The 23,781-nt window shown below is 29.1% G+C and overlaps 1 protein-coding gene across 22 annotated transcripts in view; it reads left to right on the top strand.

The window, feature by feature from the left end:
* mtd (TLD domain-containing protein mustard) overlaps positions 1-23,781 on the top strand; it is a 467,609-nt gene that overhangs the window by 371,261 nt on the left and 72,567 nt on the right. For 12 of the 22 annotated variants that reach the window (XM_075290868.1, XM_075290867.1, XM_075290858.1 and 9 more), the window contains 2 exons: positions 3-204; positions 558-647. In XM_075290868.1, the coding sequence (XP_075146983.1) occupies positions 3-204; positions 558-647 (292 nt within the window). The remainder of the gene's footprint in view (positions 1-2; positions 205-557; positions 648-23,781) is intronic. The other 10 variants (XM_075290869.1, XM_075290862.1, XM_075290861.1 and 7 more) reach the window with 1 other exon arrangement.

Below are 23,781 nucleotides of genomic sequence, written 5' to 3'. Positions count from 1 at the left end.
AGTGTTGACGAATTATACCGTTTCATAAATACCTGGGTTGCTCATCTCTATGGTGAATTGGATGAGGAACAAATTAAAACACGTGGTTTTGAATTGATACAAGATGATACCGAATGGACTCAAAGTGGCACCACAAAATCTGGAGCTCGTACCGGTAGTCAAGAGGGTGAAGAAATAAGTGATTTAACCAGAGAATCTTGGGAGGTAAGTTGGTCATTCTCTTTCCGTATATATTTTTGGTATAAAAGGCAAGAAAAGTCAAAATGCCTAGGTTTCTTTTTCTCTAAAATTCCAATAGTTTCTTTACAACATTTCTTAATGTCTACTACTATTACTATATTATATATACTATATATTGAGATATTTTAAAGCCGCTTTATAAAATAAAATTCTTTTTTCCAATATTTTATTAAAAATTTTTAAATAATATTGAATCAAATCAACAACTTATTAATATTTTTCAAATTGTTTTTATGAAAAATTAATTTTTATTTTACTTTTTTTGGAATCATTTTTTTTATATTTATGTATGTTAATCCCCATAAACAAATAATCAGCTTATTAAGGCTCCATTTGCCAAGACCTACAACATTATAAAAACGGCATCACATGCCGCATCTGCTGATTTGGATTTATTAAGCGGCGAGGTTAGGACTGAATTTGAATTATTTACCACAAAACAAAAAAATCGTTTCGTAAAAAATTGAAAACCACAACACCGAAACTAATAAATGTTTTTGAGACGTATTTCAAAATTATTCTCCACTACCCCCAAAAAAAATTAGATGGATTTGAAATTTATGTTGTTCGTTTTGTTTTTTTATTTGTTTTAAAGACAATTTTTTTGTTGTAGTGTTATCAAAGAAATTTGTGGCGAATATAAGAAATTAGGCCAGAATATCGAATCAATATTCAATTAATGTGTTTTAAAGTAGTGGCAAATTTTTTAGTTTAGTGTGATATACAAATGGCGAAATTTACGAGTTTTTAAATAAAAATAAATAAAAAATATTTTCATTCACAATATATAATAAAACATTTTTTTAATGAGGATTATAATGGAAATTTTTAATTTATAATTAAATGCATATCTTAAATCATCATGTATTTAAATGTTTGTTTGGCAATTTCAATAGATACGAGATGAGTTTTTACTCTGCACAGAATAAAATATTTTTTTAGCTCCAATCATGAAATTAATTTATCCAATAATTGATTTAATCACGAAAACTATCAATCGGCAACGCCATTTAAAACATTAAGTTAATGTATGTGTTTGTTATTTGCTTTAATTAAAAAATAATAATTACTTGAATTGAATATTTTTCATTTTTAATTTTAAAAATATTGATATTTCTATACAAATACTAAATAATGTTGAATATATGTGTTGCGATATAAAAAAGATTTGATATAAATAAAAATCAATCAATGTTAGTAGCCCAATTGCCATCTCGTAAATTTCGCTATGCCTTATTTTTCGTTTATAATTTATAAGTTTAAATTATTAAATGCCAGAGTCCTTCTGTATTAATTCACTGATATGCCTCTTAAATGAGCACCCAGTTCATCTATTCAAGTTGGAAAATATTTAAACATTTCATTTTCTCATTAGCTTAAAGCGAATAATCATAGTCATTTTATCATCTCATCCAATACAAATCAATTCGCATTTATTCAACAAAACTTCAACTACGCTGCACCCTTCATATAAAGTACGTGCATTGCATATAATTTTCGTATGATTTTTAAATTTAGTTGGAAACGATTGTTTCTTCTTACCTGAATGATTGATAAATACTTGGGTTCCGTCATGTTAATGTTAAATTTTTTTTACTGTACATAAAAAATAACATTTTTGTGTTGTATTTGTACTAAAAACTAATTTTAATTTGTTTTACTTTTATGTCCATAAAAAAAAATTATTGACCGTTTGTCTGTTATATGGGAAAAACAGTTTTAAAATTTACTTAATATGGGTGGTTCTAAGAAACTTATACTGTAGAAAAAAGGTAAAATGCTAACCTTTTAAAGAAAATGCAGTCCAAAATACAAAATTTGTAAAAAAAAACGAAATATACAGTTCTAAAAAACGTATACTGTACAAATTCTTATATTGTCAAAAACTAAGTATTTTACGAAGGCTTACGATGTATGGTAAAATACGTCGTAAATATATGTCAAATACCTTGCAGTTTACGACAGACAATCTCTGGTGGCAGAAATAAAATTTTAACAAAATTTTCTATAGAAATAAAATTTTGACAAAATTTTCTATAGAAATAAAATTTTCACAAAATTTTCTATAGAAATAAAATTTTGACAAAATTTTCTGTAGAAATAACATTTTGACAAAATTTTCTATAGAAATAAAATGTTGACAAAATTTTCTATAGAAATAACATTTTGACAAAATTTTCTATAGAAATAAAATTTTGACAAAATTTTCTATAGAAATAACATTTTGACAAAATTTTCTATAGAAATAAAAAATTTGACAAAATTTTCTATAGAAACAAAATTTTAACAACATTTTCTATAGAAATAAATTTTTCACAAAATTTTCTATAGAAATAAAATTTTCACAAAATTTTCTATAGAAATAAAATGTTGACAAAATTTTCTATAGAAATAAAATGTTGACAAAATTTTCTATAGAAATAAAATTTTGACAAAATTTTCTATAGAAATAAAATTTTGACAAAATTTTCTATAGAAATAAAATTTTGCCAAAATTTTCTATAGAAATAAAATTTTGACAAAATTTTCTATAGAAATAAAATTTTGACAAAATTTTCTATAGAAATAAAATTTTAACAAAATTTTCTATAGAAATAAAATTTCAACAAAATCTTCTATACAAATAAAATTTTGACAAAATTGTCTATAGAAATAAAATTTCAACAAAATCTTCTATAGAAATACAATTTTGACAAAATTTTCTATAGAAATAAAATTTTAACAAAATGTTATATATAAATCAAATTTTGACAAAATTTTCTATAGAAATAAAATTTTAACAAAATTTTCTATAGAAATAAAATTTCAACAAAATCTTCTATAGAAATAAAATTTTGACAAAATTTTCTATAGAAATAAATTTTTGACAAAATGTTATATATAAATATAAAAATTTTCTTTAGAAATAAAATTTTTACAAAATTTTCTATAGAAATAAATATTTGACAAAATTTTCTATAAAAATAAAATTTTGACAAAATTTTCTATAGAAATAAAATTTTAACAAAATTTTCTATAGAAATAAAATTTCAACAAAATCTTCTATAGAAATAAAATTTTAACAAAATTTTCTATAGAAATAAAATTTCAACAAAATCTTCTATAGAAATAAAATTTTGACAAAATTGTCTATAGAAATAAAATTTCAACAAAATCTTCTATAGAAATACAATTTTGATAAAATTTTCTATAGAAATAAAATTTTAACAATATATAAATAAAATTTTGACAAAATCTTCTATAGAAATAACATTTTAACAAAATTTTCTATAGAAATAAAATTTCAACAAAATCTTCTATAGAAATAAAATTTTAACAAAATGTTATATATAAATAAAATTTTGACAAAATTTTCTATAGAAATAAATTTTTGACAAAATGTTATATATAAATATAAAAATTTTCTTTAGAAATAAAATTTTCACAAAATTTTCTATAGAAATAAAATTTTGACAAAATCTTCTATAGAAATAAAATTTTGACAAATTTTTTTCTATAGAAATAAAATTTTGACAAAATTTTCTATAGAAATAAAATTTGAACAAAATTTTCTATAGAAATAAAATTTTGACAAAATTTTCTATAGAAATAAAATTTTGACAAAATTTTCTATAGAAATAAAATTTTGACAAAATTTTCTATAGAAATAAAATTTTGACAAAATTTTCTATAGAAATAAAATTTTGACAAAATTTTCTATAAAAATAAAATTTTGACAAAATTTTCTATATATATAACATTTTGACAAAATTTTCTATAACAATAAAATTTTAACAAAATTTTCTATAGAAATAAAATTTTGACAAAATTTTCTATAGAAATAAAATTTTGACAAAATTTTCTATAGAAATAAAATTTTAACAAAATTTTCTATAGAAATAAAATTTTAACAATATGAGATTTTTTTGTTTGGTAGTTTTTGGTAAAATTTTCTCCATATTTTGTTATATTATTTTTCGCTAGAGTGACAACCGTGTTTCTAACGGAATCATGTAACGCCTGAAAGTACGTCAATATCTCAAATATATGTAGTAGTCAAACAGATCAGCACTAATCGCATCGTTAAAAAAATTGAGGTCGATTGTTCCTGCTTGAAATCGGGGCTTTAATTTATTTTAAATCTGTATTAGTTTTAATTTATTTATTCTTCAATATTTCGCATGTGCTTTGAATTGCTCTATTGGAGAAAATGGTGTATAAATACCATTTAAGGTAAAATAATTCAACGAAATTAAAAAGTATTGAAGAATAAATAAATTAAAATTATTACAAAATCTAACTAAATTAAATAACTGATCTCAAACTGGAATATTTTCTTTTTTATATTTGACCAAATGAATCCTGCAATGGATTTAATATTTTGCGATTTCGGACATCCATGTTTAGCATAATCCACTACTAATATTTAATAACAAATATTTTTCTTGCTCACCTTGATCAATTTATTTCTCGTTTCAATGGCCCAAAATGTCCCTTCCATTGAAGAACTTTGTAATAATATTTTTTTAAAATAAAAGTAATTAATATTTTCGTGTATGCGATTAAAAAAGAGTACGAGATATACATGTGATGATCAGGTTTATTTATTTAGTATTTATTTTGTGTCATGGGAAAATAAAAAAATATAGTCCAATATATGTAATAATTGGTAGTAGTAATTTCTCCAATAAACAGAACTAACGAGGATGAAAACTGTGAAACTGAATTGTCTTCTGGACTATTAATATTACTTTTTTTTTGTATTTTTTCTAATAAAGCCTAAATTTGGAAGTTTAATTAATAAACAAATCATTTTAAACATTTTAAATTAAATAACAAATAATGTAATTAATTTAAAATTTATTAAACAGATATTGAATACAAAAATCATAGGAATATTATTTATTTCAATTTTTGTTTTCATTTTAACATCAGTTATTTAAAATTATTCTTCTTTATTAGACTGAAAATATTTTGTTATATAAAAATAAATTCAAAACTCTTAATTCTGCGATAATCTAGTATTCTATGTAATCAAAATGATATCAAAAATATTATTATAAAAATATTAGTTATAAGTGTTATTGTAAACAATATTTTTTTGCACATATATGAGTGGGAGAGAGATTCTATTTTCGATTGGGAAGTAATATAGCCATAAATTAAATTATGAATTTATTTTGGCATATACAATAACCATCGGCAAGTTTACCAGAGTTTCACTTATAGCTTATTTGATTTTAATATTATCAATAAAATCATTGTTACTCAGGGCATCGATATTGACAAATGTATTTACGACGGCATCATCAATCGATGACAGGCCATATGGCCGTCGGCTGATTTCATTTCATTTTTGCAAATGCTTTACAATATATGTGTAGTAATAATTGAGATCTTAATTAATATTTTATTTATGGGCTATTTCGTCAATGCTATTTTAATTGTAGAAGAGAGAGAGAGAGAGAGAGAGAGAGAGAGAGTAAAATCTTCCTATCCGTACCAGTTGGTTAAAAACTTAGCTTAGTAATGCATTCAAGTGATAAATCATATAAATGTTGATTTACTAGTAGGGTGTACAATTATTATAGATTTTGAATTATTTGACAACGAGAAATTTCTATGAATAATTTCGAACTCATTTGTAATAAAAATCCAATGAGCCTCTGGAACGCGGAAAGGTTTTCAACCAAAAAGTGGTCGTCTTTCTTATGAAGACAATGTTTTTAACAGCACTATGATATGAAAAGAGCTTCCATAAAAGTATTTTGAATCTCAAACATGTGATCCGGAAGTAGGGAGAATTTGGATCATCTCCAATGAATTTTACATGGGCTTGTCATAAGTACTCCGTTTTAGTATCCTTGAGAAGTTGTGCCTTGGAAGTTCATTTAAATAAAGAATTTCTAAAAAAAAACTGAAAAACAACTTTGATGTGAAAAAGTCAACTGACACAGGTTCAAATCCTCGAGGGGGTGAAAATTTTAATTTTATTTTCATTGTTTTTTGTTTACTGTTTTATTAATTTTCCATTGGTTTTTAACGACATTTAATAGTTCAAAATTTAAATTTTGACTTGAAAGGGCCAAAAAGCTAAGACTGGTCCAGAATAACTTCATAGACAAAAATTGAAGGAAGGATAAAAAAAATTATGTGGAACAACTTCTAATCAGGGATCCGGAGCGGTCCATTTTTTTCGCTCCGCTCCGCTCCCGCCCCGGAGAAAAAAAATCGATCCGCTCCTTCTTAGAGAAAATTATTTTTTATACCCACCTTGTCATAAGTACTCCGTTTTAGTATCCTTGAGAATTTGTGCCTTCGAAGTTCATTTGAATAAAGAATTTCTAAAAAAAAAAACTGAAAAACCACTTTGATGTGAAAAAGTCAAGGGGGTGAAAATTTTAATTTTATTTTCATTGTTTTTTGTTTACTGTTTTATTGATTTTCCATTGGTTTTTAACGGCATTTAATAGTTCAAAATTTAAATTTTGACTTGAAACGGCCAAAAAGCTAAGACTGGTCCAAAATAACTTCATAGACAAAAATTGAAGGAAGGATAAAAAAAATTTGTGTGGAACAACTTCCAATCAGGGATCCGGAGCGGTTCATTTTTTTCGCTCCGCTCCGCTCCCGCCCCGGAGAAAAAAAAATCGCTCCGCTCCTTCTTAGAGAAAATTGTTTTTTATAGAATGGTAATTGAGGTATAATAAGTTTGCCATTCCGTTTGTAACATATTGAAATATCGATTTTCGACTATATAAAGTATATATTTTTTTTTTTTTTTTTTTTTTTTTTTTTTTTTTTTTTTATTATTTATTTTTATTTTATTTCTTAATTTATAAAATTATAACTATAATTCATTTAAAGTGACCTCAGCGCCTTAAGGCATAGTAGAGGTAAAGCTGGCAATTAACTACTATAATATTTTTGTTATCTTATGTTTTTTTTTTTTTCTTTTTAACAACTTTATTTACAATCTGTTCATTTAAGAACAATAAGCAAATTCAATAATTATTTACAAAATAACAGAGTGTGTTGAATACCAATGTAAACAACAACAAAATTATAGTATATACATATATTGATTATTCAAATAATTATTATGTTTAAAAATATCTCAGTATTAGTTTTAGGTTCTAAAGGGGAGATCTAGAATGTGATGTCGCTTTAGTCTTCTGGTTTCGAAGGTGTCATCCAGTAAACAAATAGCCGATGGGTTGACGTGGTCGCTCAGTCTTTGCAAATAGGATTCGGAAAAACTTCTAATTTCTTCCTTAACAGTTGAGATTTTAAGATCATCATGAATAGTTTTGTTGGAAATGTACCATGGGGCATTAAGGATTATTCGTAGAGTTTTTGACTGGTATCTCTGCAATATTTCCAGATTAGAGTTACTTGCTGTACCCCACAGCTGTATTCCATATGTCCAAGTGGGTTTCAGGATTGCCTTATATAAAAGTAGCTTGTTTTCCACTCTTAGTTGGGATTTTGGTCCTATTAGCCAGTAGAGTTGTTTCGTTTTCATGCTAAGGTGTTTTCTTTTATTTTTAATATGTGTTTTCCATGTTAATCTTCTGTCAATATGAAGTCCGAGATATTTAACACAAGTGGTATGAGGAATAGAGCTTCCATTTATAGTCACATCGGGACAATCTTTTCTTTTCAGTGAAAATGTAACATGCGTCGACTTAGAGGCATTAATGTTGATTTTCCACTTTTTCATCCAAGTTTCAATTGAATTTAGTTGTGCTTGTACTAGTTGTGAAGCCTTAATTTCACATTTACTGGATGCTAGTACTGCAGTATCATCCGCGTAGGTAGCAACGAACACTTCATTGGAAACTGGCATATCCGAAGTGAATATTGTGTAAAGCACTGGTCCGAGAACACTACCCTGTGGAACACCCGCTCTCATTTCGTATATTTCAGAGTGGTCAGAGTTTACTTTTACGTAAAAATGGCGTTCAGTTAAATACGATTTTAGGACAAGATACATATGTGTCGGTAGTATTCGTTTTAGTTTGTACAAGAGGCCATTATGCCATACTCGGTCGAACGCTTGTTGTACGTCTAAAAAGACTCCGGAGCAGTATTTCTTCTTCTCCAAGGTATCTCGTATATACGAAACGATGCGGTGACACTGTTCGGGAGTTCCGTGTTTATGTCTGAAACCGAACTGGTATTCAGGAATGATATTATTATTCTCTAGAACAGGTAAAATTCGCTTAAGAAATATTCGTTCAAACATCTTAGAGAAAGTGGACACCAAGCTAATCGGTCGATAGGATGTAATTTCATTTTCTGGTTTTCCTGGCTTATGTAACATTATAATTTCGGCGCATTTCCATTGCGATGGAAAATGATTTAAGCGTAATATGGAATTGAATATAAGACACAAGTAGATTATGGCTTTGTTTGGAAGATTTTTGACAACAGTACCATCGATTTGGTCGTATCCAGGGGATTTTTTCGTGTTCATATTTCCAATTTCTTCGCGTATCTCATGGGGTGATATGTGTTTTATCGGCCAATCTACTGGACAGGGGCTATCTAAGTAGTTGACAATGGTATCTGTGTTGGAAGTATTTTCGTTTGAGTGTGGCTGAAAAACATTATACAAATGATTAGCAAATGCGTTAGCTTTATTATTGTCGTTTTTACACCAATTTCCATAAGAATCTTTGACTGGAACATTTCTCTTTTTAGCCCTCTTCAGGTATTTCGTAGCTTTCCATAAACAATGTTCATCATTTCGTGTAACTCCGAGGTTGTTTAAAAAATTTGCCAGGCGCTCGTTCTTTTGTAAATGTAGTTTAATTTTTAGCTCCTTAGTAGCCTTATTAAATAGACGTCTATCGTTCGGGTGTCTGCTATTTTGCCAACGTTTACGTAATCTTCTTTTCTCTCTCACCAATGTATCAATTTCTATGTCCATATTTTTCTTTGGCTTACTTGAAGTTTTAATAGCTGGAGTCGATAAGAATCCGGCTTCATGTAAAAGATTGTTAAAAATTTCGACAGCATTATCAATTTCCGAGGGGGATTTCAGAGATATATTTAAATTAAGATTGCTTTCAATCCAATATTGGAAATATTTAAAATTTGTTTGAGCGGTTACAATCCTATATTTTTTGGTAATAGATTGCAAATTTGTTTTGTAATTTATTAATATTGGTGTATGATCTGAGCTTAGATCATTGCAATCATATATATCAAGAAAATGATTTGATATTCCTTTGTACACAACAAAGTCTATTAGATCAGGAATTTTATATGGATCTGTTGGCCAGTAAGTTGGTTTTCCTGTCGATAACACAGAGTAGCCTTTATTTAATAGACATTTGTATAATTGGATACCTTTAGGATTATTCAATCTTGAGCCCCACCATGTATGTTTCGCGTTGTAGTCCCCTCCAACAAAGAATCTTGGTCCCAAAGTTTCAAAGAAATCTTCATACTGTTCACATGTTAACGTATATCTCGGAGGAAAATAAATTGCACAAAATTGGACATCGCATTCGTTGCATTTAACCTTAATACAAGCTGCTTGTAGATGTGGTTTTCTAATTGCATTGGAAACCTCATAATTTATTGTAGACTTTATTAGTATGGCAGCTCCTGCGCGAGCTTTTTCATCTGGGTGATTAGCTTCTATCAGATCATATCCTTTTATTCCAAAATACGTTTTACACGTAAAATGTGTTTCTGAGACCAAAAGTATATCTATAAAGTTTGAAGTCAGGAACATTTCGATTTCCTGGGTATGATTGGAAAGCCCATTAGCATTCCATACGGCAATTTTTAGATTCAATTGCATAACTTTTGCAAAAGAACTGATATATTTTTGATCAGGAAGAAATTGTAAGACCATACAAGCATGTCCGTCTGTCTGTGGTATCGTTCTGAAATTTGGCACAGATTCGTCTTTTGTCTGCACGCTGGCTAAGTTCGAAGATGGTATATATCGGTCCAGGTTTTTATATAGCTCCCATATAAACCGATACCCCGATTTGGTGTCTTAAGCTTATAGAAACCGAAGTTTTTATCCGATTTGCATGAAATTGGAAATCTGGAGGTTGGGGTCTAGAATCTGTAGGTTTTTCAGAATAACAATTAGGAGTGCAATTATGATTTATCGGTCGTTAGATACGAATTAGAAGTATGGGAAATTTGAGTAATGTTTGCACTTAGCAGTGGCGATTTTAAATTGAAAATGTGTGTATTATGGGGGCTATGTCTCAATCTTAACCGATTTTGACCAACTTTGGCACACTTTGCCAAAATGCTAATTGTACTCTCTGTGCACAGTTTCAAAATATTCGGAGTGAAACTTTGGTCTCCATGGTCAGATGAATCAAAATCGGGCGAAAGACATATATGGGAGCTATATATATAAATCTGAATCGATGTCAACCAAATTTGGCATGCATATTAGGAATATTTATTTGTACTCCCTGTACAAAACTTCATGTAAATCGGAGTACAACTTGGGCCTCTGGCTTCTGGGGCAGTATAAGTGGATATCGGGCGAATGATATATATGGGAGCTATATATAAATTTGAACCGATTTTAACCAAATTTGACCTCATTACCACACTATCAATTTACTTTTTGTGCAAAGTTTATACCAGAGCAAACAAAATAAAAAGAAACTGCATCGCATTTGATTAAATCTAATTTTTGTTTTTCGGAGCGGTTTTTCTTTTGGAAATAGCTCCGCTCCGGGTTTTAAAAATATCGCTCCTGCTCCGTTCCGGCCAAAAAAAGTTCGCTCCGCACTGCTCCTCGCTCCACATCCCTGCTTCCAATATTTGTTAAGCTGGGAAAGGAAAAATAGCCACACATATATTGACAAAAGGCTTGTTATTTTAATGATAACCGCTTAAAGTCGGGTTTGTGTACTAGGGAGTTAACAACTTTCTGCATGTGCCTGAAACTATGCAATTGAATAAATGAATGGAAAACAGTTGTTAGTCTAGTGAAATGTTCTTCCAAATGATCACAATAATAGAATTATATTCATTCGTATATATTTCGAGAATAGTGTGTCACTTTTTTAAAATAAATACAAAATGTCTATTATATATTACAATTTTCATCGATAAAAAAAATTAAAGAACATTAAAGTCTTAATTGAGTTTTAAAAAATATTCAATTAAAAATTTAATTGATTCAACAAATTTTTTAATTGAAACAAAAATTAATCACAGAAATTAATAGTATCAATTATTTGTTAAATTGGATCAATTAATTTTTTTATTGCATTTCAATTAATTTTTTAATTGAATTTCAATTAATTTTTTAATTGATACTATCATTTCTGTAATTGAAGACATTTCAATTAAAAAATTAATTGGATCAATTAATTTCGTGAAAAAAATTTTTTAAAGTGTGTATATGATTCGGTTTAGAATTTCTCAACGATAACCGCTGGTTTTATTCCAGTCTCGGCTAAATACCAACTAATTTCTCCAAATGATTTCATTGAGCTAAACCTAACGTCAGGCAGCACTTACTGACAATAGAGATATTCCTATAGTGTTATCATAAACAAGTTAATAGTTTCAGTCTGCTGACAGCAGACAGTTTCATTGACATATTAGTACAGCCTAAATAATACCTGGTTGTGGAATTTATTTGCTTCTAAGTAAACTTTGTTTATATTTTCTTTTTCATATAGAAAATATCTAAATGAATTTATTTATATTCAAGATGGATGTGTTTATATTCTCGCTTTTGGCAAATATCTTTAATATATTGTTTAAATATTTATTTAGGTCTGACTTATGTTAAATAATCGGCACTCATTTTCTACAGAAGAATTACTCATTTGAAAAAAAAATATAAATGTTTTCGATTTGATTAGAGGAAAATTCCAGATGTTATTCGAAATAATCCAAATTAATTTTCTATATTTGCAAATAATCGAAAAATATACGTTTTAGAAAATATATTTGTTCTACTGATCTATATAGGCAATGTCTGGGACTCTATTTACTTTTCATTTTAACCCTTTAAGAGGCGGGATATTTATATTTTAAATCAATATAATAGGACAATAAATATTTTTTTGGTTAAAAGCAGGAATTTAATTGTAAATTTTTGGGATTAACGTTTTTCAATTTTAACAAAATTCGACTTTTTAAATTTAGTAAACAAATTTTGTGTTTCTAATACATTATTTTCTACATTTTTGGCGTTTGAAGCTCGATCTTAATAATTGAAGATTGAATTGGCCAATATGTTTTAAATTAGAGATGTTCACGTGAGTAATATTTTACTCACGCTCACGCACACTCACGACGGAAATATCTTACTCACGCACACTCACGCACGATATTGTTTGGTAGGTCTCACGCTCGTGACTTACGAAAAATACCGTGACTCAGGAAAAATATCGTGACTCACAAAATATGTCGTGACTCTCGAATTATTTTATGAGTAATTTACCTGAGGGACTTGTCTGAAATCATTAGCACGATTAAAATCGAGAACGTTATTAAACTTTTAACACCCTAGGTGTCACTAAAATTGCTAATGAATTTAACTTTTAAGCGTTTTATGTTGGAGAGCGGGATTATTTTCGTGAGCGTAATTCGTTACTCACGCACACTTACGAAGATATTGTTTTCGTGACTCATGCTCACGCATGACATTTTGGTTTGTTCATCACGCACACTCACGCCGTTGACATGAGCGTGACTCACGACTCACGTGTAAGTCACGACAATTTCGTGTCACGTGCACACCTATATTTTAAATTGGAATCAATAGTTTTGTCGAATAAAGGGAGAGCGGGATTATTTTCGTGAGCGTAATTCGTTACTCACGCACACTTACGAAGATATTGTTTTCGTGACTCACGCTCACGAATAACATTTTGGTTTGTTAATCCCGCACACTCACGCCGTTGACATGAGTGTGACTCTCGTGTAAGTCACGACAATTTCGTGTCATGTGCACACCTCTATTTTAAATTGGAATCAATAGTTTTGTCGAATAAAGGGCACGGGTGTGTCTTCTCGTCTTTTTGGACTGCAAGTTTTTGTAACAGCAAACAAACAAACAAATAATGACAAAACCTATAAATAAAACTATTGCTTACACAAAACATAATTCACGAACATATTTCCAATTAAAATTTTAATTGAGTTTTAAAAAATATTCAATTAAAAATTTAATTGATTCAACAAATTTTTTAATTGAAACAAAAATCAATCACAAAAATTAATAGTATCAATTAATTTTTTAATTTGATCAATTAATTGTTTAATTGACTTTCAATTAATTTTTTAATTGATACTATCATTTCTGTGATTGAAGACATTTCAATTAAAAAATTAATTGGATCATTAATTTCGTAATTGAAGCAGAAAAAATTTTTATTGTGTGCATGTACCCACGATATATACAAGCTATTTGAATGAACAATTACAATCCCTCATTATTTACAAATATAAGCAATTATGTCTTAACCCTTTAGGGAAATATACATCCCACGTTTCCTTAAAAGGTTAAGACACTGTCGTCTATATTTATAAATAACTTTTTTGAATTTGGCTAATATATTTATTTGTATTTGTATTTCAAAATAGATTTAATAGATTAAACCAAATTCTTGTCAAGTTCATTAGAATTCGCTAATATAAATGAAAATAATTGCAGGTATTTCTATTTAAAAAAATAATGAAACCTACAAATGGATTATTCCAAAATAAACAAATAAGTATTCCACTAATGTTGCAGTTTTTGATATTCTTCGAAAATTCGTTCCATAGAATGCATTAACTTTCTAATTTATTCGCTTTCCATACTTTCTGGCGTCATTCTTCGTTTATATTCTTATTTAGACAGCTGGAATAACAGTCAGTAACTAAAACAAATAATTAACAAAAAAATATATAGGTTTGTTGTTTCGAATATTTTGGTATACTTTCTGTCGGGTGGATCTAGACATTCTAGACAAAATGTATTTAAACAAAAGAGAAATGTTTGCAATACATTTGCATAGAACAATGGAAATGGGTTGGTTAAAGTAAATAATGCACCGGTTCAAATATATTGTCAAAATTATTTTTGTTTATTCAAATGTATTGCCGTGGTATTGTAAATATTGATATTAAAATTTAAACTGGCAAGGCATTTTCGATGAGCAATAAGCAACCTGAGTTTATTGTGTTCCACAATCCATTGCACCGAGAAGCTTGGAGAATGTTTGACACATTAGATCATGTTGATTGCCTATTTTATTTTTAGAACTTTAAATATTTTTAGGATTTAACTCAATATCCGGTAATTAAGTATAAAATTTGATATTGAATTGAAGAAAAACATGTGAAAAAGAAAAATATAAATTCGATCATTCTGATACAATATAATTTCTTTATCTGCACCCAGAGAAGGAATATGATCACCTCAAACATGTTTCAAGAGCAAAATGTTATTTTTGGGTGGTGACCATGTAACATGGTTTTCGCAACCATGTTATTTTCTCGGAAATCATGTATCTGATCTCGGCAAGCAGTTTATATTTGACGAGAAAATAACATTTTAGTGACAAACATGTTACATGGTCACCATACAAAAATAACATTTTGCTCTTGAAAGGTGAGGTGATCATATTCCTTCTCTGCGTGTTCTGTTATCAGTTTTTTTCGCTATTTACAAAATGTTTTTAATTATTGAAGAATTAATTTTTTGTGAATCTTATGAAACTACTAAATATTGCCTACACGTAACAAATAAATTATTTACTACTCCAGACTATTAAAAAATTATAGGAAATAAGCAAATTTTTTTTATATAAAATTATAGGAAATAAAAAAAAAATTATAAACCATTATCTTTAGGTATGTAAGGTTGTGTTAGTACCAACCCATTATTTTAGGCTCACTTAGACCATTAAGTCCATTGTGATATCACAAGTAGTGACATTTTCTCAGATCAATGAGTGCTGCCTGATTCTATGTTTAGCTCAATGACAAGTGACCACATATCAGAAATTGCGCCAGCATTACTGAGAGGAGAAACACTTTTTGATGTTTCGTAGAAATTGGCATCGAATCCAGGACATAAAATCATTATTGTAGAAAGTTTTAGGGGATATGAATACCAACAAGGGGTTAGGTTGGTATACCACATTGGTTCTCTCTTATCACTGAGTGCTGCCCGATTTCATGTTAAGCTCAATGACAAGGGATCTCCTTTTTATAGCCGAGTCCGAACGGCGTTCCACATTGCAGTGAAACCACTGCAGAAATGTCACCAGCATTACTGAGGTGGGATAATCCACCGCTGAAAAACTTATTGGTGTTCGGTCGAAGCAGGAATCGAACCAACGACCTTGTGTAAGAAAGGCGGGCATGCTAACCATTGCACCACGGTGGCAAAAAGGGGATAGTGATACCAAGAATTGTCGAATGGTTCTGGCGAATGACTTTTCAAGAATCTAAAGGGCGGGTGATTCTAGAAAATGTTCAACGGATAACTTCCTTGTGTATCTCACGCGCATTCAGTAAAACTGCCATAGGTGCTCTTAATGTCATATTACATGTGTTGCCTCTGGACATTTCGCACAAATACATTCTACTAAAGCCATAATTGTCGTAACCACAAAATTGCGGTTAACACTCTTTGATTTTACACTGTGAAAAACAAGGTACATACAAACAAATTACAAAAATATTTCCAATTAAAAAAGTTGATTGAACTAGAAAATACAATTAAATATTTAATCAAAATAAAATATTTATTTACCCAGCAAACAAAGCGTTTCCAAAAAAGTAGTTAAAATGTAATTTTTCGATCCGGAAGTGGTGCATAATTGGCGCAGACGCGATGAATTTTAAATAGGCTTGTCATTGAATTTGCATCACATCTTAAGGTATAATCCGAGTTCAGTGTTTTGGATGTGAATTAAAAACATTTGTGACATTTTGACAAATAAATAATTGTTTATAATTTTTAATGCATTCTAATTATCTGAAATTTTTGACTGCAAATATTTTTAAAAATTCGCAATTTTTCTAGAATGGATCTGGCATTTCTTTCGACAAAATTTTAATAATTTGTTCCATTTTTAAGTTAAAATTAGCCATTAAAATTATGAAAAAGCGCGTTAAAACAATTACATTAAAAGAATTTCCTGTGTTGTTAAAATAAAAAAAATATATATGAAAGGATATTTTTGGAAGTGCTTTTAAAGTTGTTCCTTTAGAACAACTTCCAAATTTTTTTGCAATTAAATGATTGAACATTTTTAAATAAAATATTAATTGCCCAATTAACATTTGATTTAAATCAAATATTTAATTTAATTCAAATTAAAAATATAATTAAACATTTTGATTGATACTACCATTGCCGTGTGTGGAACAATTTCAAGTAAAAAATTAATTGGAACAATTAATTTCGTAATTGAATAAAAAAAACAAATATCGCTTCTTTGCCTCGGAATCAATACTAAAATACCTAAGTAAATATAAAATCATTAGAATACGGTAATTCTTTTTCAGTATGGTGTTTATAAATGGAGGGAAGTTTTTAACAAAAACCTATATGGACTTTTTATTTTTAAATAAGTAAAAGTAAAGTTACACAGATAAAAATTTCACGAAAAATTTTCCAATTAAAATTTTAATTGAGTTTTAAAAAATATTCAATTAAAAATTTAATTGATTCAACAAATTTTTTAATTGAAACAAAAATCAATCACAAAATTAATAGTATCAATTAATTTTTTAATTGGATCAATTAATTTTTTAATTGACCTTCAATTAATTTCTTAATTGATACTATAATTTCCGTGATTGAAGACATTTCAATTAAAAAATTAATTGGATCAATTATTTTCGTGATTGAATCAGAAATTTTTTGTGTGTAAGAGCAAATAAACTCGAATTTATGATAAGCGATTCAACAATTATCTCCAATCTTTTCTATTTGTTATTAAAAGAAAACTTTTAGCATCAAAATGAAACTTCGCTTGTCTAAAATTTCTTTCCTCAGAAAACTCTTCGTTCAGTGTATATGATTGAAATATTTGGCGTTGTAATTGGAACTCATCTGTTTGATTTTGTCAGCTCCTATATCAATATTACAGTTGTTTTTCATTTTCTATTTATTATATTACATTTTCAGCATGGCTGATAAAAAGGTTGAATCACGATTACAAAAACAAAAATTTCAATTTGTGGTTTACAATTTTAAGAAGTCAAAATCAGCTGATAAAAGAATCGTATGGCATTGGTAAAAGTGGCAATTATTTATTCTTTCAATTGTCCTAAAAAAAATAATTCAAACCCAGAGAAAAGTGAAGGTTCAAATTTAATTGCGTCACTTACGAGTGATTGTGAAGTGGATAACACTGTGACGCAAAATTAAACTTTTTGTCCCCAAACAAAAAATCACCTATAAAAGTCGAAAGTACTCGATGAGATTTTCGATTCGAGCATATTCGATTTTGAGCATATTTTGCAATTTTCGTATGGTCATAGCTCGAAAATTGTTGTGAATTCATTTTTGAGGTATTCAGCAAAGTTGTAGCTCTTGACTCGGCCAACAAAAGTGCTGAATATATTAAGTCGCATTTGTATGGCAAAATCCGTATCAAGGAGTGGTCATATGAATTTGACATGTGCTACAATGTTGTTCAAAATTTTATTTCGTTAAATGTTCAACAGTTCAGGAGCTATAGTCGGAAAAGCGAAAAAATCGGTGATAAAAGTGGTCATTTTATCGACATTCTTGCGATTTTGAGTACGAAGATGAAAATTTCCCGACTTAATATATTCAGTACTTTTATTGGCCGAGGCGAGAGCTACAACTTTGCTAAATACCTCAAAAATGAATTCACAACATTTTTCGAGCTAAGGCCATACAAAAATTGCAAAAAATGTTCAAAATCGAATTTGGCGTTAAAATTTTAGAGGCTCATAAAAGACGAACGGCAACCAATCTAGCAAAAATCCAGACATTACTTTCCTTCTCTCATCGAGTACTTTTGGCTGGGATAAGTGATTTTTTGTGTTGCACTGTGTAATTCATCTGAGGAACGCCGATATGAGACAAATAAGACTATAATACCCACCAAAGTTAAGAATGGAAGACAGTCAAATGGCTCTTCGCCAGCTATTAACCAAAACAGTTCATGATGCAGTTTAAAAACTGATGTGCGTGGTATTTTGGGAGTTGAATATGTTATCAAGATATTAAAGTCATGTTCGATTAATTCTCCAGTTATGAATGCGTGAGTTGATTTTAGATGCATTTGATATGCAGTGTCATTTGAAGATAGCTGCAACCACCATAAACATATGATTTTTGACATCTTAAAATTTTGTCGAAATAAAAAAATTGTAATCATATGGGCCCATGATTTGACCTTCTTGTTCAGCCATAACTTTCAGTATGTATTTTCGAAATGACCTATTTGTTGAAGTTAGCATACGATATTCTAGAAACTTAAACGCTTGTAATATAAAATTCACCATGGTATAACAAACAACTTCGCAACGCACATTTTCCAAAATTATTAATTTTTGTTTTGTGTTTGTTTGTTTGTTTTTTTTTTTTTTTATCGTGTACTACCTAGTTCTCATGCAAATTTTTTAAAATATATTAAGTCGACTTATCATCTTTTAGAAATTTGGTGTTAACCCTCAATGCCCCAATTTTTTTGCCAGCTCAATGTTAACGACACAAAAGCAAGAGAACTAAGCAAGAAAAAATTTATACAGTAAAATTCAGCATATGCTGCAAAGCCTCTTGAATAGTTTCAAATAAGTTTTCTTTTTATTTTGCCCATTTTTGTTGTCTTAAGGTGTGTTTTACTAAAAGCTTCCATATTAAATGATGCCCGTCTAAAGGCAGGCTTGGGCATTAGAGGGTTAATATCATATGTACAAAAAATGCAGATCACGCGCTTGTCTATACTGGTCTTGGAATATTCTAGAAATGCATAATTATTATGAAATAAACTTAAAAAAATAGAATAGAAAATGACCCATTAAATTTTAAAATTTATGTAGAGATAAAAAAAAACAAAAAAACAAAAAACAAAACATCAATGTTTAAGAATGTGCTTGTCTACCTATTTATTTATGCAAAAATAAAAATGGGCCTTAATAAAACATTCTTGAAATTGACTTTTGTAATAATATACTAGTTTTACATATAAAGGTTAATGGGCACTTCCTCTCCATATTTATAACCAAAATTTACATACAATCACAATCTGTTTAGTAACTTACTGATATATAATATTTCAGTAAATATGTATAAAAGATTTTAATATGTATAAAAGAGTTAAGTTAATCCTACCTATGTATGTGTATTAAAATAAGCATTATTATAGATTCAAATTTTAATTAGGCAAACGGCTTTGCCAATAAATATTGCATCTAAATTTTCCATATATTTTTGCAAAATCTCGTTACCAAAATTCTATTTCATATCATTTAATTAACAGCATTAAGTAAAATATATAAGTTGTATTTGTTTTCCTTTTTTTTCTATAAACCGGTTAAATTTTTAAGCCTCTGCCAAATAAAAACTCAATATAAATCGAATAAAGTAATTATTAAACTGGTTCTTCTCTATCAATTTGATTTGGTGAATATTGTTGCTGTTGTCGTTAGGGTATCATTGTAAAGCAACAAGATCATCATCTAGGTAAATCTATACCAAAATCAAAAAAAAAAGTCACGCAAGCGCAACCAAACATCCAATCAATTTGTCAAATGAATTGATTTCTAATTATCATTTCTGAAGATCAAGTTCGTGACCTTTTTTACATGGCATTTTTTAATGAAAATTCCATACGATGAGAATATTCTTTGTGGAATTTTTAAAAATACTTTTTCTTAAAAAGTTTCTTGCTTCGTTTTTTTTTTATTATTCGTATTCATTTGCAAATATTATGCAAATTAGGTATTTCTAATAGCGAATAATGATTGAGCAAAACTATGCTGTGACCACACTTTTATGAATATTGAAGTATTAAGAGAAGTGATGTCAATCATCTTCAAACAGCAGCAGTTGATTCATCTTTATAGCTCTTAATATACGTCTTCAAGAGAGATCTTTCGATCAAATCCTAAATTCGTTTGTTATTTGATTTATATGTGCGAAAATTAGAAGATCTTATATATGTTGACATCTAATGAATTCGTTTTAAGAAAATTAGGCATCTTAATAAGAAATAGAGAATTGGTTATAACATATTGACAAATCTTATATTAGGTGTTTTAAAAAGGAGATCCTTTTTTATGGATCCTAACTCTGATAAAACTAGAAGTGCCCATATGTAATATGTACTTTTAGTTAATGTGGCATCACAATGGACTGAATAGTCTAAGTGAGCCTGAAGCTTAATCGGGCTGCCACTTTAACCTAACCTAACTCTGATAGTGTACCTCTAGATCGTTTCTAAAAAGGGCATATTAACTTAAAAAGGCTTTTCTGTAAGTTTTTCGATTGATTAATTCAGTTTTGTTTGGGCGAGTGTTAAATAAAGTTATCACAACCCTACGGGAAATTGGTGCAAATTGCCACTGACGGACCTATCACAGAACTGATACCTGTGCTCCAGTTAGTTGCAATTTTTAAATAGTCGTAATTTATTTATTTCCTTACTCGCTTGATACTAAAAACTTAAATCCATTAAGATTTTAATATCAAGCATTTTCACATTTTGTGAAATAAAATTATCAGAATAACCTATTGTTCGACATATTTCAAAAGTTCTTTTTTTCATTTCGGGTTCGATTGGGATGGCCAAATTGAAACAGATTTCTAAGAATTTGTCCGAGACTGGTTCCTGAGGACCTCTCTATAGGTTGCTCCTGCTAAATTGTCCCAGGACGTGTCCTTTGGGATGAGTCCAAGACGCGTCCTAAAATTTAAATTTACCCCGTCAATGACAAACCCATGTTAAAGTGACCGGTCTCTTCGATACGTTTTGACCAGAACTGGGACTGGTCCATATACACCAGGGTCTAGTGTACCGGTTCTGTGGTTGATCCATTTCCCATAGGGAATTGACTGAAGAGTCTATGTGAGCCTGAAGAAAAAATCGGGCTGCCACTTTAACCTAAGGTTACTAGCAAAAATCGCAACTCCGCCACCAGTATGGCCTCTATCCGCTTTTCACCCAAAGAAAAATACTTTCCTCCGTAATCTTAGACAAACGAAGTTTGCCTTTCTTATAACGTATTTTCTTTTAGAGCAAATAAATCCACATAAATGCACGTGACACGAAATTGTCGTGACTCACGAAAATGTTCGTGATTCGTGCGTGAGTCGTGATTCACTCTCATGACACAGCATGAGTGTGCGTGAGCGTGATTAACAAACCAAAATGTTGTGCGTGAGTCACGAAAATAATATCTTCGTGTGCGTGCGTATTACTGCTCACCAACATAAAACGCTTAAGAGTTAAATTCAATTAAAATTTTAGTGACACCTGGGATGTTAAGAGTTTAATAACACTCTCGATTTTAATAATGCTCATGTTATCAGACACTTCGGTAAGGTAACTTAAAAAGAAAAAACTATATCTGAGAAATTAAGGACATTACGAAATCATGATTGGTCGCATTTTCAGTACCTCTATACACATTTTCAGTCGCCTGACTTGTTCTTTCGCCCTTAAGCTTAGTACTGAGATCACGTTTGAGCGGAATAAAGGCCTGGTTATGCATCCCAAAACGGGTCGTAAGCGTAGCGTGGCGTGTCAGCTGTTTGTTTTTGATATACGACAGCCCATATAAACGATTACCCAACGTTTGCACAACGTAAGCGTGTCGTAAAATTCAGAAAAAAAAAACAAAAATGTACGTATCGTTGTCGTATCAGCTTATCAAAAAACAAGCGTGATCGATGAAAAATATGATTAGTGTGAAAATATATTTAATTAAAATATTGTTTTCGGTTAAAATGGACAATGAGAAATTAATATTTTTCGTGAAATTCATTGTAAATGTAAAAAAAAAACTTTTTTTCTGCCAGTTCTTGATAGTTTATTGGTACGTTGTTTTCAAGTTGGCTAATCGCTAAAAAATCATACTTTACCGTTGTGATACGGCTACGCTACATTTTTAGATGCATAACCAGACCTTAACTGCGAAATCTTTGTTTTGAGTTTTTTTTTCGGCTCTGAAATTTTGCGCACGGGAAATAGGCAGGCATATTATTACGTACAAATCACTGTGATAAATGTTGAAACTCGTTTTTCGCAGAAACGGAACAAAACTCAATGAACACAATCACTAATTTAAAAAAAATTTTTTTTGGGTTCGAAATGTCAAGTTTCGATCGAACTTATACAACGCGTGATACAGATAAATAACACCATCTATTGAGACAATAATGGATTTATTTTTACTACACCTAATATATGGAGGTATGTTAAACCACCTTTTGGGTATTAAAAATATTATTTATCATAAATTACAAATACTCTCTAACGTCAGAATCAAAATAGCTATCATTATGAAATCAATTATTTATTTTTATGGGAAAGTTTCGTAAATCCCCTATGTGCACATAATTCGCATTTGCAATAATAGCCAAGGCTGATCTAATTGTATCAGCCAACACTAATTACCAGTCCCCTTTTTAACAATTATTATTTATTTATGTCCAACTATATGAAATTTAATATAGGGTGTTTCAAAAAACAATCAGAATAAAAAAATTAGTTTGGGATCAATGTGTTCCACATTGTCCATGTTCTTCATAAAAAAATCTCATTTTGGATACATCCTACATGTTCGTTTTTCAGATAAATTCTCATTATTTTCTAGAGACAAAGAACCAACTGTCAATTATTAAATTCCATAATGGAATTCAGTTTGTTTTATTTAAATTCATTTGTTTTTTTTTTTTTTAAATGGTTCATATGCCATGAGAAACCCTACAATTAAAATAATTAACAAAACTTGTTAATGAAACCTCACCTAACCTACATATCTGACATTTATTACTAAATTGCAATCAACTTTCGCTCTTGGTTTATATATTTTTTTATTATTGTTAAATCATTTAATTAAAGACTTGTTTAAGTAGTTACCATGTATTATATAAAATGTTTTATTCAGCCACATAATGGAATATAGTCTGGTTTGATTATATGCCCAATACAATAATGGACTTGTTTTCTGGATAACGAAACTGGGACAGACTAAAAGGAACCAAGAAGAACTTGTTTATCCAGAACAAAGATGTCCAAAAATTAGCAACACTCTGGCATAAGTATAAAATCTCCAATTAGTGATAAATATTTGCTGGATATATTATTTATGACACTTTACTACCTTTAATTTAATTTTATTGGACCCATTAATTCCATTAAATTGCTATCTTGAACCGTGGAAACGTTACATTATCAAAATTCAGCATTAACAACACCGTCGAGATTGGAACTGATGAGATGTTGTGGATAGATCAACGATAGCCAGTTCATACAAATATTGTATCCAGCTCAGAAATAAAACAGATCTAATATTGGTCGTATTCATGTCACCCTACATTATGGTTGGTTAAAATATTACCAAAAATAT

Source organism: Haematobia irritans, chromosome 1, assembly GCF_050003625.1.
Source record: "Haematobia irritans isolate KBUSLIRL chromosome 1, ASM5000362v1, whole genome shotgun sequence".
In the NCBI taxonomy this organism is placed as follows: domain Eukaryota; kingdom Metazoa; phylum Arthropoda; class Insecta; order Diptera; family Muscidae; genus Haematobia; species Haematobia irritans.
The sequence above is the reverse complement of the archived record's forward strand: the minus strand, read 5'-3'. Positions and strand labels throughout refer to the sequence as shown.